Source organism: Leucopleurus acutus (assembly GCF_964270905.1).
Source record: "Leucopleurus acutus genome assembly, chromosome: 2".
NCBI classification, from domain to species: Eukaryota; Metazoa; Chordata; class Mammalia; order Artiodactyla; family Delphinidae; genus Leucopleurus; species Leucopleurus acutus.
The window spans coordinates 85185917-85205937 of NC_139143.1; the positions used below are offsets into that span (position 1 = coordinate 85185917).

At 40.2% G+C, this 20021-nt stretch overlaps 1 protein-coding gene across 5 annotated transcripts in view; it reads right to left on the minus strand.

The window, feature by feature from the left end:
- Positions 1 to 1151: 1151 nt before the first annotated feature.
- RPRD2 (regulation of nuclear pre-mRNA domain containing 2) overlaps positions 1152 to 20021 on the minus strand; it is an 84134-nt gene continuing 65264 nt past the window's right edge. For 3 of the 5 annotated variants that reach the window (XM_082832704.1, XM_082832703.1, XM_082832705.1), the window contains 4 exons: positions 14915 to 15197; positions 13403 to 13663; positions 11013 to 11213; positions 1152 to 7382 (listed from right to left, as the gene is read on the minus strand). In XM_082832704.1, coding sequence (XP_082688830.1) covers positions 4612 to 7382; positions 11013 to 11213; positions 13403 to 13663; positions 14915 to 15197 — 3516 coding nt within the window. In that variant the 3' untranslated portion in view covers positions 1152 to 4611. The remainder of the gene's footprint in view (positions 7383 to 11012; positions 11214 to 13402; positions 13664 to 14914; positions 15198 to 20021) is intronic. The other 2 variants (XM_082832707.1, XM_082832706.1) reach the window with 1 other exon arrangement.

Genomic DNA, 20021 nt, shown 5'->3' on the forward strand with positions numbered 1-20021 from the left:
ATAGTGGTACACCCTACCTGCTGGGTGTGTTCCTAGGCTATTTCCGAAGTGTCTGGTGACACATCTGTAGCTTCACGTATTCAAGGCTGCTATTTAGAGCATTCTACCCTGCCAGTGACCCAGCCTGGTCCAGACGCAGCAACTCTCTTTAACCCTTAAGCCAACATTCCATTTATTAAGCCTCCCTGGGTTATGAAAAAGGGATGGGGCAAGAGAGAGCGGTTGAGTGTAGCTTCTGTATGACAGACTGTCAATATGCAAGAAGGGCAGATGTGGGCAAAGAATTGACCAGAAGGATCCCTATCACCACTACCCCAATTTTATGTTTGCTTTAAAAATGCTTCTTCGCTCACGACTGTACAACTTTTTGAAGACATAACACAAGTTATCATCCATACAGTATACCCACTTCATTACCAACCATTCCCTGAACATCTTGATCTCACCCCACCCATCATCCCTTTCAAAATTGAATTTCATAAAGGATCAAAGAGAAAACCACAAGGCCATAAAGATCTCTCAAGAGGCTCAGACTGCCTTCAGTGACACTGAGTGCAGAAGTCAAAGGGGACGACAGCTGGACAAGATCAGTGCGAGAGGGGAAAAGTCAACCACACAACAAAGGAAACCATACTTTATTAAACAGGAAACAAAAACAATTTTGGGGGCAAAGAGATTTAAAAAAAAAAAAGAGGAATGGCTGGAAGAGAGGAAAGGGCAAGTGGTCACAAGGAAGGGATGAGATGGGTGGTCTGTGGCATCTGTGTTTGCCTTAGAACCGTGCAGGCACATACACCAGCCCCTCTACCCTCCATGCACTCTTAGACCAAAAAGCCAATACAATTGTATCTTCAGAGAGATATCCAGGCTTTTCTTCCTGCATTCTGTAGCTGGTTTCACCTTCAGCCCTGGACAGTCATGGAGGGTCTTTGCTGGAGAAAATTTAGGTCTTTCCAACCATAGGCCTGTTCCACAAAGCAGCGGTTTCAACTCCTGGAGAAGTTCCCTCCTATTGGCACTCACCAGAGAAGCCAGGGGCCCTTGGTCAAAGCCCCAGATCTCAAAGAAAAATGTCAAACCTTTAGAACTAGTTATTTTATTAAATGATATTAATACACATTTCAAAAGGATTTCATTGTTGTTGCCTCTAAAGCATGTACTTGTTTTGTTTTCCACACTGAACACGTGAGAATATCAATCCAACATATCTAATTTTAATCTTAACAGGCACCCCAGCCCATTCGAAAAAAGGGGGGAGGGGGAGGAGGGGAAGAAAAAGGGGGAAAAAGCAGTCATTTACAGCGGCTTCAAAACAATAACAGCTGAAGCTTAATTCTGCATGAACCAGTAACTTCAGGATTGATAGTGAATATTTTGCGATTAGAAGTTTAGCATATTCACATTATCTAGATAGGTTTGCTGTACCATATATATCACAAACATTGTACTCCTGGGATCGGAAAGGATAAAAGGCCTATTCTCTTATCATTTTACCCTCCCTGGAAACAAACCAAATTCTGTTTATTCTCAACTTTTGGGAGGGCAGAGGGGAGCAGGGAGACAGGTTTCATCTAAGCTGACTGAAGAGTAAACTCTTACAAAATACTCAAGGACTCAATTTCTGATACTGTATCACTGTGTTTTAAGTGGTACCAGTGTATTCATGACCCCCACCCACTGATTCTCTGTCTGTGATTTTACAGTGAGCACCAAGGACGTTAGTAACAACTTCACATATTCTGCTTGCATATGAATCATGTCCTTGCCAAGATACACTATGCTATGCTTTCTTTAAAAAAATCTTGTTTATTTTTTAAACTCAGGTTGAAATACAAAAGTCAGAGCATGGGCACGGAGTTTTAAATCACAGACAAAGAAAGAATAAAACCCCTTTGTTTCATGTTATGAATACCAGAATTGTCTTTTTTGTTTCACTATATCACATATATACATTGTTGTCTTCATTTACTGCTGTAGACAGATTTCCTTAAAGTTAACAACAGCTGACAAGTCACATACAAATCCTCACTTCCATCTTGAAACAAATGCACTGAGGATTCTGTGGCTTAAAAAAAAAAAAAAACACTCCACAAAAAAACCAACCCTTAAAAAGTCCATCTTTTAAACTGTACAACAAGGTCCTTCTTTCATGGATTAGCTATCATGCTTTTGAGGACAATAGCCCTGCCCCAACATTCAGGAAGCCACTGTCCTGACAACCCCGCATTTTCTGATAAAATCAAATGGTCAGAGAGCCTTTTCAAGTAAACACTACTTTTAGCTTAAACGAGAGCAGCAAAAAGAATTCACATTCTTTTATTCTAGAATAAAAAAAATCCCACTTTTCTGCAAAGGAAGAAAAAACCTATCCCACTTTCGAGTCAGAGAGAACTCTCCCTTTCCCTCCCCCCACCCCCACCCTCACACTCTCTTACACTTTTCTCTAAACAAATGTCTTAGGACTCAATATAACTGTACTGTTTCTTTGCTTTGCTACACTATATACCCCACCCCACTTACAAGGTCGTGGTATCATGCATTTTTGCGGGGGGTGGGGGTGGGGAAGCTACAGGGCAGAGAGGCTTGAGAAGGTCAAAGAAAGAAAGAACAGTTGGCTTAAAACCAGAAACGCATTAGGAAGATGAATGACTTGCAGGATCCTAACCAAAGAAAACATGACGAGCCCAAATAAATAATATGGAATAAATTACACAAAAACTCCCAAACTATGATGCACACCTGGTTTAAGCTGCTCTTTATCCGAAACGCTCTTTATCTGAAAAGCAAGTTTCTTTTGAGACAAATAATCATCTTCTGTCACTACACTGCCCACTCTCTCCCATCTTTAATATTTCGCTGGAGGAATCCAGGGCAATCCCCATACTTCCTACAATTACTCCTATACTAACTTGGAAGAAAATATGAAACTTGCTAGAATTTCCTTTTCTTTTACTCATCTGGCTGGAGATGACCAGTGTGTACCTTGGGGTAAGACACTAAATAAAAAAGAGTAGTAAAGCAACATTTGCCTTTCAGTGTCCCTAGATATAAAGAAAGATATAAACACTCAGAATGCAGTGATTGTCTTTTTCCCAGTACTAGTTGTAGAAATACAAATAAGAAGCCTTTCAGTTCAGGGACAAGAAAAGCATTCCTTTCTCGTGGAAAATGACTAAGGGCAGAAACATTATTTTCTATTGCGAGTGGGAGGTGAGGTTAAGGATTGAGCCTTGAAATGTGACAGGCTGCTATCTGTAGAGTGGGGTAAATTTGAATTTATCGGGTCCTCCTGTTTCTCTGTAAAGATACATATAATAATATCCACTTGTCACTAAGATCTAAAGAGGTATAATATAAAGAAGGATGCTACTGAACTTCCTCCTTCGAAATACCAAGAAGAGGGGTGAATACAGGACTAGGTCAAGGGGAAAAGAAAGATAAAGACAAATATTTCCCTTTCCCTTGTAGTTAACTTTTGCTGAAAACTACCAACAAATGTCACTTACGTTAGGGAGGCACCATGGTAAAAATGTGTACTTATTAAAAAATACAGGGATAATATTTGATAACATTTCAGTTACACCTTCATATCAATTGTCTACTGTAGTGACTTTCTCTCTGGCTAAAGCAGAAATGAAAACTGAGGGAGGAAAAAGTCAAGAAAGAAAAGCAGGAAGCAAGAGCTTGGTGCAAGATGTGTGAAACTACCTCAGAAATGTTTCCTTGTTTATGACAGATGGGCAGGTCACAACACACCATTTAACAGTTCCTTTCTCTAGCGCTCTATATTGTAGCTACTCCTTATTTTAACCTTTAAATTATATCCAGCCCCCTTTCTTTCACTCCAAGTATAAAGAGGAAAATTTTTTACTAGGATAAAATGAGGTCCGTATCTCCTCAAAGTTACTGCCTGATAGTACTTTAGAAGAGGAAAAAAGGAAAAAAAAAGAAGCTTTAGATTTTAGGAGAGAGGTAAATAACTCAACTGCAACATGCCTTTAAAAACAAAACAAAGCAGAACAAAACAACTTGACAGGTCCCAGGTCTCCCACATTTCTCCCCTGCAACATCTCCTGGCTGTCAGCAGGCCACAGAGCATACAGGGAAGAGAGCCACACTGGTTACAGCAGTAACGGAGCTGGAGAGAGAAGGGGACAGGAATCCTTCCACTGACTACTTTTGACATGCCAAGCCCAAAATAACATCCCAACATTGCACATGTTATTATCTGTACTGATGGAAGTTTTATTTCAAATGTAATAATACTCTTCCATAGATGGGGTAAGATACGAGCTGTTTTCCTCCCCACCCCTCAAACCCCCAGCCAAATGAAGTGGCTTTGGTTGTGTTTCTTTGCCCCCCACCCCCTTAAAATACAAACAAGTTGGAGAAGGTGGGTGTAAGTGCAGTGGGAGGCAGGACTGGATGGAATAGTGAAATGTGGGCATATGCACATGGGACTTTTTAATTTGGAAGGGAGGTCCTCTGTCATAATAAAAAAAAGAAAAAATAAATCAAAGGAGGGAAAACAAACAAAAATAACAATAATAAACCAAACTCCTACTTCCAATTCTCTCTAGACTGTTCAAAATGCCTTTCCCTTAGTTTCCATCAGTACCTGGGAGGGAAGAATGGGCGTTTTGGTGCAAAGAACGGAGGGCCCCTAGCGAAAGGTGGCCTGGGTCTCTTTAAACTGTGAAAAGGGTCTCTGCTGAGAAAAGGTTCCCTAGGCCGGAAGTCTGGCCGGGGACTCCGCAAGATCATACCACTCCGGCTGATGGCGTCTCTGTGTGAGGGACCCAAGGGGGGGCCGCTGCTGTTGCTGCTGCCTCCCCCACCTCCTCCTCCATGGGCTGGGCCCAAGTGCTCCAGAGAAAGGGAGGGTAGGCTCAGGCTCTCGCGTACACGGCTAAGGCCAGGGCCGTTGAGGTCCCGTTGGGTGGGGCCCCCATGGTCCCTGGGTCCTGGGAGCACCCCAAAATGATCAGCCAGGGTCCCCTGAAGGAGGGAACTATGGTCCTTGGGAAATACTGCCACAGCCCCCGCCACTCCGTGCTCTGCCAGTGGTGGGGTCGGGAAGGGTACAACCCCAGAGTGGTCAACAGGAGGCGGAGGAGGAGGAGGAGTGGAGAAAGGGACGCCACTCCCGCCACTGCTGCTATGTTCCCCAGGGGGCGGAGGAGGGGGTGGGGTGGGGAAAGGAACTCCGCTGTGCTCTCCAGGAGGAGGTGGGGCAGCATGGGCCAGGGCTGCCTCCTTTGTGAAGGGGTTCGAAAGATCCACAGAGGGTAGATGAGTGGGTGCATCTCGAGAGAAGATACCACCATGATCCTTAGGAGGAGCAGGTGGGGCAGATGATGGCCCCACTGGCTCTCTCTGGAAGGGTGTCCCATGTTCCAATGGGGACGGGGGGAGATGATGCTCAAATGTTGAGTTGAAACTGTTGGAACGAAAGCTGCCGACACTTTCCTGAAATTGGGGTGCTCGTTCTTTGTATGGTGCTGTTTTAAAGCCAGTGAGGCCTCCGCTGCCCCCACCCCCAAGGGATGCCAACTCAGAGGCACTTGAGGGGCCATTGTCAAAAGAGCTGCCTGAGGTGCTCAGATCAAACCAACCCACCCTTGAAGCCTCACGCCCATGTCCTCTATTTCCCTTCCCAGGAACTCGGATGGACTCTACAGTCTGTATTGGCTCCCCTGACATCCTCCTATTGGATGCATTATGATAACCCAAGGTCTCTATAGGGGCCCCCTTTTCTTCCGTACTATCAGGCAAGTCTAAGCAGGAGGAGGAGACTCGGGTCTCTATGCGGTAGTGCTCTTCTTGCTGCTGCTGATCACTGGCTGTCAAGCTGGGCTGGGAGAGGTTTGAGAGACTGACACCATCACTTGAAGTGCCCTTGCTGGGGGCCTGGCCAAAATGTTTATCATCTGAGGGCTTTCGTGAGGCATTTTTAAGCATATTCTTAAACTCAATCGTCGATGTGGTGGAAATGGTGGAGGCCAGGACTTTCTCCACGCCTGACGTGGGTGGGTGGCCCGTGGGAGCAGCAAGGGTATTCTGCGGAGAGAAAAGGGAACGATGTGGAACTGGGTGAGGAGAGTCTGGGTACTGCTTCTGTGGCAAACTGAGATGCCCAGTGGTAGACTGAGACAAGTTATTGTGGTTGGAGTCAGGGGTGAAAAATGAATCATTCTTACTCGGTGATGGTGACCGGTCAGACCCAGGTTCATTCCCTCTTATGCTGAAGGCACCAAAAAGCCCAGGGGAAGACGAGAGACGGTCACAGTTCTCACTAGAGTCCAGGAGGGCCCTTACAGATGGAGGGAAGGCAGACTTTACCCCAAATTCTTGGCCCCTGTGGCTGTAACTGGACAAGATGGGCTGGTACTCGGTGGTATCAGAAAGCTTGCTTGATTTCAGGATAGATTTGGCTGGTTTCTTCTCTAGGTTCATCATGGCAGAGGGTGGAGGCCCTGAATACTCAAAATCTCGGTAATCTTCATCTTCCTGGAAAGAAGTATCTGGATAGAATTTCTCCTGTGAAGAGTCCATCAGGGAAGATGGTCTCTCCATTCCATCAGAAGGCTGCTTATAGGGTGATTCACTGCCCAGGCCAAAGGGTCGATATGTAGATACAGAATTGGAGAGCTCTCGAGGGTAGCTTTCCTCTCTCCCAGGGGGTGGTGATCTTGTACTGCTGGGTGTTGAGGAACCAGGGCTAATGATCTTAGAAAGCAGGGACATAGTGTCTACACTGCTGGATGTGGGCTTGTCCATCATCTCATCCTGGGTGGGTGTCCCACTCCGTTCATCCCGCACAGGGGTTCCATCAATGTTGTCGATTGATGTGCTAGTAGGGCCACGCTGGAAGTCTGAGGGATGGCTTTCTGCTGGGGCACTGGATCCCAAACTGCTCAGGATTGGGATGTTTAAGTTTAAGCCACTGAAACCAGGATTACCTTTTAAGAAGTTGTGGATCTTCATTTCCAGGCTTGGGGAGGTGGACTCTGACTCCAGCTTTGGCTTGGAGATCTCTGAAGATTGGCACATGGCAACTTCAGTAGGTGGGGCAGCAGGGCTAGTATTGTGGGTACCTGTAAACCCCAGAGTGTTGGATGGTAGCTTGAAAGTAGAGCTGGGGAGCCCTGGGCTTTGCCCAATTGAGGCCTTGCTGGCTGAAGTTGAAGAGACTTCAGAAGTTGATGAATTAGGGGAATAGCTGAAGCTTTTCGGAATAAAGGATTGGGTATTGGAGGGCAGATTTCTTCCTTTTATGCTAGAGACTGTGGTGTTGGCAGGGGAAGCCGAAGTGCTCTGGGATGCAGCTTCGCTGGATGGAACTGGGTTCCCAGTAACACTCTGAAGTAAAGATGACAGGCCTGTAGAAACAAAGATTAGAGGAGTTAAAAAGAACTCCCTACCTTCCAATGAAAACAATGTAGGCTAATTGGATATTCTTATTCATTCCAGTGGGAACCAGATAGACATTAAAATATGAGATCAAAGGGAATCCAGACCAAACAAGTAATGGCTAAATGTCATAGAAAACATTGGACCTATTTATCAATATAAGAAGAGCAAATTACTGAAATGTTTCTAGTAGTCATGAAACAAGTCCAACATGGCAAAATAAAAGGCAACAGGATGGGGGAAATTTTAGTGTTAGAATCATTCACAGTTTAAACAAGACAAAGCAGGAAAAGAAGGGGTGCAAAATTACTTTTAAAATAACACTTTAAGCCAGTATTTCTTAATGTTTGCTCTGTGGAACTGTTTCTCTAAACGCAAATAGATATTCTGCCCTATCCTTCCTTTCCAACCTCCACCACTGTCTCTAACAAGTTAACCTACACTGTTATTCTCAGGAGAGAGATAGCAATATGCAAATTGCAGGAATTTATTTGAACTGGGATGCTTTTTTCAAGGAGCATCTCTTGCCACACTGGTGTTATCTTTGGGGAAACAGAGCTTTGGTTGTAAAAATTTTAGTTGTAAAATGTAGCAATAATAAATATACAAACATACACCACAAAGCTTATACAGCTAGACCATTGGGGCACTGATTCTTTCACAAGAAAACATACAATCCCCTTCTTATAGCTTGGAAAATTCAAGGATTATTCAGGCTGACACTGATGAGATTCAACCCCACTCACTGACAGACAAAACCTTCTCAGAAGCACTGAGAAAGAATTCTTTGGGGCAAAGAAGACTAAAGTTCACCAAAGCAAACTGCTCTTGCAGAAAAATGCTTGGAAAAATACTTGATAAAGAGGTAACAGAAGGTCCTTTATATTCAATCACATTTTGGAAAATCTCCTCAATTTCTGATCACAAATGAAAAGTTTATGTATACTTCACCTGAATTTACAGCTTTCAGTCATACATTAAAACTGTTCCTTCATAACGATATGTGAAAGAAAATAATATTTCATATGATATTTCAATTAATGTTTCTTCAAAATATCAAGTTTTATCCTTATTTGCTAAGAGATTTAAGGTCTTAAGAATTTTAAGGTTGCTCCATCCTTGTGACATTTTCAAATGCCATCAACTTCTAAATAATGATGCACAGCTTTTATTACTATCCAGTGTTTGATAATATCCAAATAATTGAAATATTGTTTATTTCAGTTATTATCCTCCTGAAAAAAAAATCCATGTTTCATTTCCAAAAAGGTCCCTGGCTATATAATTTTCCCCTTCCTAACAGTTTGATTTAATTCTTAGTAGTAACTGCTCTTACCAAAACCAGAAGTCTTCAAGCACTAGAAAGTGAGATATGATAATATCATGATTTTAAAAAGATATTTCAGTATTATCTTTCAGCTGTTGTGAAATAAATTCTTCAGAAGACCATCTTCTTAACAAAGATGCTATTCAGATTTCTGGTAATAGGTGAAATAATCTCTTACCGCTAAATATTAATTTTCTTCAATCTTAAACCATAGTCTATGGCCTCTGCCTACTGAAGTCATTCTTTTGTGCTGAAATCAGTCAATAAGGGCTGTGGGTGATTCAGAGCAAAGTTCTAAGAGATTTCCTTTATGGTCTTTGAAGAAATGTATCTATTTAAGTTGCTGGACACAGTTCTTTTAAAAGGGTAGGAGAGGGCTTCCCTGGTGGCGCAGTGGTTGAGAGTCCGCCTGCCGATGCAGGGGACGCGGGTTCGTGCCCCAGTCCGGGAAGATCCCACATGCGGCGGAGCGGCTGGGCCCGTGAGCCATGGCCGCTGAGCCTGTGCGTCTGGAGCCTGTGCTCCGCAACGGGAGAGGCCACAACAGTGAGAGGCTCGCGTACCGTAAAAAAAAAAATAAATAAAAGGGTAGGAGAGGGGCTTCCCTGGTGGCGCAGTGGTTGAGAGTCCGCCTGCCGATGCAGGGGACACGGGTTCGTGCCCCGGCCCGTGAGCCATGGCCGCTGAGCCTGCGCATCCGGAGCCTGTGCTCCGCAACGGGAGAGGCCATAACAGTGAGAGGCCTGAGTACTGCAAAAATAAATAAATAAATAAAATAAAATAAAAATAAAAGGCTAGGAGAATTCCACTTTCCATAAGGAACTGAAAGGTGATAAACTGCCCTGTTATTCCACAAAGCTTGTTTCCTGAGATTCCCACTTTTCATTTTGTCATAACACACCTAGTTCTGTTCAAATTTTGCCTGATGAGAAGGTCCACATGATACTATTGTTACAATCTGCTGAAAAAAAAGACTTCTTCTTTAAGATCTAAGTATTATATCTATATAAGAAGTTAAAATACGAGTTCAAAATTTTTACTGTAACTATAGGATGGTGATAGAAGAGGGAGTGGAAAGGAGAAATCATATAAACATGCCAATCTCTCAAACTAATTATCCCTGAAATCAGTAGTATGAGATGCACTGTAGCATCATCATTAATTCTTTTGCTGGTTCCAATATGTAGAGCTGTGGATTACTATTTCACAGTATTTAGTTATGTGTAACAAAATTCTCTTACATGGTAAGACAAAGCTCACTATAATACAGTGCCTGGCGGATACACTTACAGAACAGTTTAGGAAATAAGAAAATTAACAGATACCTGTACTGCTGCTCTCTATTCATATAAAGCAGGATCTCAGCACCACTGACATTTGGGCGGGATACTTCTTTGTTGTTGGGACTGTCCTATGCATTGTAGGGTTAAGCAGCATCCCTGGCTTCCACCCACTAGAGGTATAGCACCCCGACCCCGACCCCAGCTGTGACAAACAAAAACGTCTTCAGACATTGCCAAATGTCCCCTGGAGGCTCCTGGTTGAGAACTACTGATAAAGAGTAAGTCACTATATTGAAGCTGTAATTCACTGCATAATTATACTGAGGTTGGTATCTGGAGGGTCTGAGAACAAAGAGCAAGGTAAGCTTTATGAAAAAATGTTAGAAGCAGATGGTTTTAGCACAAAACAAGATAATTAGCAAAGGTGAAGAGACAGGTTCAAATAAGGTAGCGATAATAGCTAGGCAGAAAATAAAAAAAGGTATGATATCTATAGAGGCCTCTATAAAACATTAGGACATAAAAAAAGAGATAATCATGTCTCATAAGAGTTCTGATAGATTGATCTTTCTTACTGTCTTTAGCCTCAGTTCACATTAAAATGTGTAGAACTCAACATGTACTAACTTATACTAAGAGGTTGGGATACATGGTTTAAGTGAAAGAATACTGGACTCCAGTCAAGAAATCTGGCTTTTAGTCTCAGCTCTTCACTGAACAGACAGATGTGTGATCTTAAGCAGGTCACATCACCTCACTGAGTGTTAATTTCCTCACCTGAGGAGGGTATCGGACTAGAGGATATTTAAAGTCTCTTTCAGCTTTGACATTTCAGAATTCTATAAATGTCAGTTTGTACATGATAAAGAGAATAATGAATTATTCTGAATTATACATTTCATAGCTTTGGATTCCTCAGAAATGGAATCCAGGATTAAGCCAGAGACAAACATTCACGATTCAAGTCCCTCTAGCGCATGTCAGTTTACCTTGCAGTGCAGGGGCTGACTGTGTCTGGGTTTTGGAAAGAGCAGACAGAATGCTCTCTGGGGTGATCTCCACCTTCGAGAGGATATTTGCTAGAGGGTTATGAGATGTTGTCGTGGCAGGTGCAGGTGTTTTCAGACCACTGGTGAGGTTGCTGGGACTTGCAGGAGTTCCTGGAGAAGGTCTTGATGCAGGACTGACCCCTGGTGGCAGAAAGATTAACTCAAGAAAATGAAATTCAAAATGACCTATAAATTCATGAAACTTTCCAGTCACTTAATTGAGTATGGTATGTTCAATAGGAATTCTTCTGTGAATGATCCACAAATTGTCCATCTTGTACAAAGAAAAAATCTGAAAATTAGATTAAGACTTGCTCCTATCTACTTGGAACACTGTTAAATTAGATAAGTATTAAGTTATTTTTTTTCATATGTATTTACTAGTTTTCAGAGTCCCAATAGAAAGAGACCAGAGAACGTATTTCTTTTTTCTCTACCAAATGGAACCTACACCTCAGACTCCTCTAAGTGCTCAACAGATAATTGCTGGCTAATTATGATCAGACTGGGCCACTGCATAATTCTATGTGATAAGTAAGTTATTTCCTTTTGAAATGGACTTTAAAATGAGGGTTATATAAGCAATCTTTACATGTTTACATTTTAAAATACTGGGTTGATTCTTAACATAGGAAAAATGGTATATAAATAAGAAATGATTTTTGATTTTTTTAACAATCAAAAATATAGACAGGTATTTCACACAAAAAAATGATAAGCATATGAAAGAAATTTTAACCACATCTTTAATCAAAGGAATGCAAACGAACAATTTTTTAAAGACCGAATTTGACAAAGTATAAAACAAAACAGGTTGGAGAGGTTGAGGAACAATGGGAACTTTCATATACTTGGTACATAAAATAGTATGTTTTTTGGAGATCATTTTAGTTATAACATGAAAAGACTTAAAAACCTACATGCTGAATTTTTTGGAGTCTTTATCTTTTAGAAATACTTAGTTATTTATGAAGAAATGAAATAATTGGGATTTTCTTCAAAATAATCAGGATTGGATAGGGCATAGCAGAAACAAGATTGGCCATGTGTTTACAGTGTTGAAGATGAGTGATGAGCATGTAGAGGAGCTCTACTTTATTTATCTTCATTAAATCTTCCATTAAAAAAAGTCCCATATACTTATCAACCCTTTTAAGAAGGGTTGTGCATAAAATTTTAGCATCAAGGTTGTTCATTACAGTATTCTTTATAACAGCGAAAAATTGGAAACACACTAGATGTTCTGATAATAAAGGCTTACATAAATTATTGAATGCTATTAAATGATATAGCTGAATGTTTAATGACTTACAAAAACATCCATGATATGTAGTTAAATTTTAAGTAGTTGCTTTCAAAAGAGTACAGTTGTCCCTCGGTACCCATGGGGGGTTGGTTTCAGGACTCCTGAATATATCAAAATCTGTGGATGCTCAAGTCCCTTATAAAATGGTATAGTATTTGCATATAACCTATGCACATCCTTCCATATACTTTATTTATTTTTGTTTGTTTGTTTGCCATGCCACATGGCTTGCTGGATCTTTGTTCCCTGATCAGGGATTAAACCTGGGCCATGGCAGTCAAAGCACCGAGACCTAACCACTGGACCGCCAGGGAAGTCCTCGTCCTTCCATATACTTTAAATCATCTCTAGATTACTCATAATACATAATACAATATAAATAGTTGTAAATACAATGTAAATGCTATATAAATAGTTGCTGGGGCATGACAAGTTCAAGTTTTGCTTTTTGGAACTTTCTGAAAAAATTTTTCCCCCAAATATTTTCAATCCATGGTTGGTTGAATCCTTGGATGTGGAACCTGCAGATGCAGAACCGGTGAATATGGAGGACCGACTGTATACGCAATATGCTTCAATTACTGAAAGAAAAATTATTACTAACATTTTATTTCCCAAAACACACACACACACACATACACGCACACTTATAAGGTTAAACACAAGTGGTTTCCTTTGGGATGGCAGAATTATGGATATTTTATTCTTTTAACTTATCTTCTAATTTTTCTATGATGACCATGTAGCGGTATGTATGTATGTATGTATGTATTTATTAATTATGGCTGCACTGGGTCTTAGCTGCGGCATGCATGTGGGGTCTAGCTCCCCGACCAGGGATGGAACACAGGCCCCCTGCACTGGGAGCATGGAGTCTTACCCACTGGACCGCCAGGGAAATCCCTATTTTTATTTTTTAATTAAAAAGTTACTTTTAATTAAAAAAACAAAACAAAACCCAGATTGATGGTTCAATTAGAAAGATGGAAATAAGCCTTTTATCTTCTTTACTAGGGCTACTTACCAGTATTTTTCATGACTGATGTCAGGCTGCTAAGGATGGAACTGATCTTTGCCAGATCCACATTAGCCAGGTTTGGCAAAGCCAGTGCTGGAGTAGGGGAGAGAAGAGAAGTATTCACAGGCTTTGGAAGAGGTGGGGTTGCTGTCATGGTCACAGGCACTGGAGTACATGAAGAGGCCTTTGAGACACTTTCTGTTGGCTTTGTAGGTACAGCAGTGGATACAGCTGACTTCTCCACAGGTTTTTCCTTCCTGTCTTCTACTGTTTAAAAAAGAAAAAGAGATAGTATTGCATCTTACTACTTTCCAGACTCTGCTTCCAACATGTCCCAATATTTCCTAAAAAGTACTATGCTTTACAGAAAAATCATTCATGATTTTTTTAAAAAGTCATGCTCTTTATCATTTATGAACCTTCCCACCTTTAATAGCTGCTTAAAATGAATTCCCCAAATGCATCTTTTACCTTACATTTAATGATCTCTTTACATCTTCTTAGTATCTGTATATTAAATTTGTACATTTCTGGAAGCATGTTATTATTTGGTACACATTTGTGTTCTGTCTTTCAGTAATATTTATGTCATAAATGGTCCTGTCTTTTCTTTGCCATTATTAACCTGAGAGCTTTCTAAGAAACAGAAACTCTGTACATATGTTAATGTATTATCCTTTGGCCTCCTGAAATTGGTCTACTGGGGGTGCAATCAGGCACTAATGCAATGTTTTAACTCTTGATGCCTCTGCAATACTTTCCTCTTAATACTTTAAAGGCAATGCACTATGTGGATAGTTCATTAAATTCAACCTAAGTCAAACTGCCTAATAAGAATAATTATAAAAGCTGGGGATGTCAGAGAAACAATTCACCAATCCAGGTTAATTCTGAAAGTGTGGTTAACAAAATGTGGCTTTGGAATCTTGAAGATCAAGAGTGACAGAGAATAAGGAATTCCAGCATAAGTGGCCCTCCCTTTAGAGCAGTGCTGTTCAAAAGAAATGTAATTCAAGCCACATATGTAAGTTTAAATTTTCTAGTAACCATATCAAAAAAAGAAGAACAGGTAAAATTAATTTTAATTATATATTTTACTTATCTCAATATAGCCCAAATATTTTCATTTTAATAAGTTATAAATATAAACAATTATTGAGATATTTTCACTCTTTTTCAAAGCACCAAGTTCCTAGAATCCAGTGTGTATTTTGTTTTGTTTTTGTTTTTGCCACACCACGTCGCTTGCAGGATCTTGGGTCCCTGGCAGCGGAAGCACGGACTCCTAACCACTGGACCACCAGGGAATTCCCCGAACAGCACAGATCTTAAGCAATGATTCTCAATGTACGTGGCATACCAAATCCTGAACCACTGCTCTACAGACAATACTACTACCTTGGTGTTCTAATTTTATGAGGATTAAACCATCTTTTAATACCTGCCTGTGATAGACTTATTGGTGGGGAAGGCAAAACAGATAAGGAGCAAGTTGTCTACTAATCATATAGGACATACCAATGATTTTTGACCCATCATCTTCCACATCTGAGAGTTCCATGTCTTCCACATCACGATTATCTGTTGCAGGCTCAGGTGTGGCAGATTTCTCACTCTCCATGGTTGGTGACTGGGATTCCTCACCTCCCATTCCTTGAAAAGGAGACTCAGAGCCAGTTGGGGAGGGAGCATCCATGCTTGGGGAAGGGACTGGTGATTCCTCAGGATCAGGAAGGGTTGACTTCAATTGATCCAGCTTTTTCTTTAAATTGTTCACTCGATTAGCGAAGGTTTTATATGCCTAAAAGAAAAAGAAGAGTTTACTCCTCTGAGAAGTAACCAAGAAGCTACCATTTTGACTTGATCAGATTTCTTCATTATTATTAACTATATCACTGGTATAAAACAAGAAAATATCATCTGTCAAGCATGGAGTAGTTTCCAATCTCTGCTTTTTATATCCCCTAAGTCAATATTACCATCCACAGCTGCCCAAGTTAAGAGACTTAGAAGTTATCTGCAATTCATCCTCCCTTGCTCCGCTGTATCTCTCCAAGCAACCAATATTTATCAAGAGCCTAAATGCGCTGGCCACTCTTCTAGGTACTGGAGATACAGCAATGACTAAGAAGACAAAAATCAAATCAATAAATAAAGCATAGCCTGAGAGGTTAAATACTATTGATTTTTTTTTTAAAAGAAACTGTTTATTTAAAAAGTTTTAGGTGTACAAAATTACTGTGAAGATAAAATAGAGTTCCCATATAACCCACACCCAATTTTCCCTATTATTAACACCTAACATTAGCATGATACATTTGTCACAATTAATAAACCAATTTTGATAATTATTATTAACTAAAGCCCATACTTTATGTATATTTCCTCAGATTTTATCTGATGTTCTTTTTCCATTCCAGGATCCCATAATTTAGTAGTCACATCTCCTAGGCTTCTCTTGTTTGTGATGGTTTGTTAGACTTTCCTTGTTTTTGATGAACTTGACAGTTTTGAAGAGTACTGGTCAGGTATTTTGTAGACTGTCTCTTAACTGAGGTTTGTCTAATGTTTTTTTCATGATTAGACTGGGGTTATGGGTTTTGGGGAGGAAGACCACAGAGGTAAAGTGTGATTGTCATCACATCATATCAAGGGTACATACAATCAATACAATGTACCACTGTTGTTGTTAACCTTGATCATCTGGCTTAAATCCTATTCATCTGATTATCTTAATTGCCAGTGTCTTGAAGCGGTATGTCTTTTTCTTTTTTTTGTTAAGGGTCTTGGAACATTAGATTGTGGCATCATTTTGGTTGGCTGCACAAGAAACATTATTTTAAAAATGGAGTGGAACGGAAAATAATATGCTAGAATTGAGATTTTGTTTCATAATTGAGTAGTTTGTAGCACAGCAAATGCTCCCATCAAGAACAACTAGAAAAGCCAGATATATACACGTACATATCTATACACACTCACACGCACGCACATGCACACACACATATTTGAATGTATTGTAGAGTGCTAAGGCAACAAAAACCCAAGTGGCAAATTCTATAGCAGGGGGAAACCATGAGGAGAGTCAAGCTGACATTCTGCAGCTGCTTTTTCTCTCAGGGTCCTGCTGATTTTGGGGAGTTAGGCAAGAATTTGAGAATTCAGGCAAAAGGAAAAGGCAGAGGGTTACTACTAAATAATATAAAGAAAAAAGGAGAACTTTTAAACGTCTTGCTGGCCTGTAGAGATAAATTAGAAAAAATTAGAAAGGCCAAAATTTTGATGAAAGAGGAAGGACAGAACTGGCTCAACAATATGCTATTGCTTTTCCTTCAAGATGTTTGCTGGTAGATAACCAACAGGGACCTACTGTATAGCAAGGGAACTTTACTCAATATTCTGTAATAACCTACAGAGGAAAATAATCTGAAAGAGAACAAACATATGTATATGTATAACTGAATCACTATGCTGTACACCTGAAATTAACAGAACACTGTAAATCAACTATACTCCAATTAAAAAAAAAAGATATTTGCTGAATTATGAAGCTTCCTTAAGAGGGAATTAAAGAAGTCAAGCAGAAAAATTCTGAAAAGCAAAGCGGAGTTAAACATAGACTCATGGTGCAGAAGAGACAAGGATTAGCATTCAAATCACACAACGATGGAGGGGCCCTAGTGATGTCATAGGCTCTCAGTGGGAAAAAATCTGTGACTTAGAAGCTGGATGAACCACAGGAAATCAAAAGTTTGCCCAAACTGCAATTCAGCCTGAAGTCAGTTCAATTTCAGATTTGATTAATATGATTAGCTCTTGGACTTCCCTGGTGGCACAGTGGTTAAGAATCCGCCTGCCAATGCAAGGGACACGGGTTCGATCCCTGGTCTGGGAAGATCCCACATGTCATGGAGCAACGAAGTCCATGTGCCACAACTACTGAGCCTGTGCTCTAGAGCCCACGTGCCACAACTACTGAGCCTGCGTGCCGCAACTACTGAAGCCTGTGCACCTAGAGCCTGTGCTCTGCAACAAGAGAAGCCACTGCAATGAGAAGCCCGTGCACCGCAGTGAAGAGTAGCCCCCGCCTACTGCAACTAGAGAAAGCTGTGCACAGCAATGAAGACCCAACGCAGCCAAAATAAATACATAAAAAATAAATAAATTTTAAAATATATATATGATAAGCTCTCACAGTATCTGCCTAGCAAAGGAAAGGGTGAATCCTTTCTGCAGGAAGAGAAATCACTGAGACTCCAGAAGTATTTTCATATACAATGTTCAGTATTCAATAAAAAATTGGCAAGCACGCCAAGAGATGAAAGAAAAGACAGACACTATGAACAGACTCAAAACAAGTATAGCCAACATTGGAATTACCTAGCAAAACCCAAATAGCTCTGATTTATACGTTCAAGAAAATATAGAAAATCCCATCTTGAACAATTCAGTCCAAAATTCGTTTGCAAGAGTTGAAGGGAAGCCTTGGTCGCCTAGGTTAGGTAACGGAGCCAAAATAGGGTGAGGAAAATGACTGCATGGGAGGAAAGCATTGCATGGGATGTTGAAGCCTAAGTTAGATAAAAAGAAAGCCAACAGAGATGGCTGGGAGGGATGGAAGTGCTGGAAAACTGGCTATACACATGGGCAATGATCAAATAAGTGATTATGTTGAAGATAAGGGGAGCAAGATTTTACATTTTTAGAAAAAGCAATTATAAATGTGGAAATGGAGAAAACTAGAATGAACCTTGTAGTGTTAGACTGGGATTGGAGATAACAGTGTGAACTCATGGTTTCTGACATATATAGACAGATACAGAAATATATATAGATGTAAATGTGTGTATACAGGTTAAATACACACACACACACACACACACACACACACACACACACACACACATATATTTCCTACCTCTGTACACTGATATGGTCTGGAAGCAGTGATATCCCAATAGTAATAAGTACACCTAGTACTCAGATCTTGGTTTCAAAATATGGTTTTTCACTAAAAGGAACCAAGGCTCTTTGGAGAAATGACTGATTCCCGGGCTGGACAGAAAAGTGCAAGATGAACCTGGAAACGCTCAAAAAATGATGGGGATATGTCAAAAGAACACAGAAAGCGGCTTGAAAGGAGCTCCCACTGGGACAATTTGAGCATCAAAATAATTATTTTGCAATGAATCAGTAGTTAGTAATGAATTAGAACACTGACTAAATACGACTGAGTCCATAGTGATATAAATAAATGAATAAACTGAAACTCTGAAGAGGAACAAAATATTTGCATAGTTTCAAAACACCTCCCCACAAGACACTTATTAATTAGTGTATGGTTTCCTAGTGTTGTGGTACTTTATTACTGAGTGGCTTAAAACAACAGAAATTTATTGTCTCATAATTCTGGAGGCTAAAAGTCCAAAATCAAAGTGTGAGCAGGGCTATGATCCCTCTACAACTGAGCAGAATCCTTCCCTGCCTTTTCCTAGCTTCTGGTGGTGGCCATCAACCCTTGGAATTCCTTGGCTTGCAGATGCATCACTACAATATCTGTCTTGGTAGTCACATGATATTATTCCTGTGTGCATCTGTATCCAAATTTCCGTCTTCCAGTTATATTGGATTACGCCTCCTCCTAATGACCTCATCTTAATTTAAGTACATCTGCAAAGACCCTATTTCCAAGTAAGGACATTTTCACGTGTACCAGAGAGTTAGGGCTTCAACATTATCTTCTGGGGTACACAATTCAACCCACAGCAATTACCAAGTGAAAACTTTTCAGTGGACAAGCTGGGAAGATGCCACACTAATAAGATACGAAAGGGAATGTTACAGGTAGTAAAACAAATCAAACTTGTGTGCTAACTGAAAGGATGAAATGAGAAGAACACAATCACTTCTGTGATATTCCTACTAAAGATATATAACCTCAATCTGATCACAAAGAAACAACATATAAATCCAAATTGGGGGACACTGGACAAACTATTTGACTTGTAATCTCCAAACATATTTAGGTCATGAAAATTAAAGAAAAGACTGAGGAACTGTTCCAGATCAATGGAAAATGGAAATGCAATAAATGAAACCTCTGATTCTGGACAGGAGCTTTTGTTATAAAAAGTGGTCAATTTGAATAGGGGCTGAGGATTAGATAATAATGCATGAAATGTATCAATTAATTTCATGATTAAACAGCTACACCTTATGGTTATGAAGAAGAAAATAATTGTCTTGGAGGAAAATACTCATGAAAATATTTGTGGGTAATGGGGTGTCAGCAATTTTTTTTTCTTTTTTGGGGGGTGTGTGTTTATTTTTATTTATGTATATATTTACTTATCTTCATTCTTTTTTTATTAATTTTTATTGGAGTATAGCTGCTTTACAATGTTGTGTTCGTTTTTGCTGTACAGCAAAGTGAATCAGTTATACTTATTTTCAAATGACTCCCCCCCCACAAAAAGGTCTTCATAATATACTTAAGTTATTTCTTTAAGTTTGAGAGTGTTACAAAATAAAACAAAGAAGACTGAAAAAAAATGAGAGAGGAAAAAATGAAAATAGACTGACAGAATTTTACCAGAAAAATCGAATTATTTCTGAAGAAAAATCA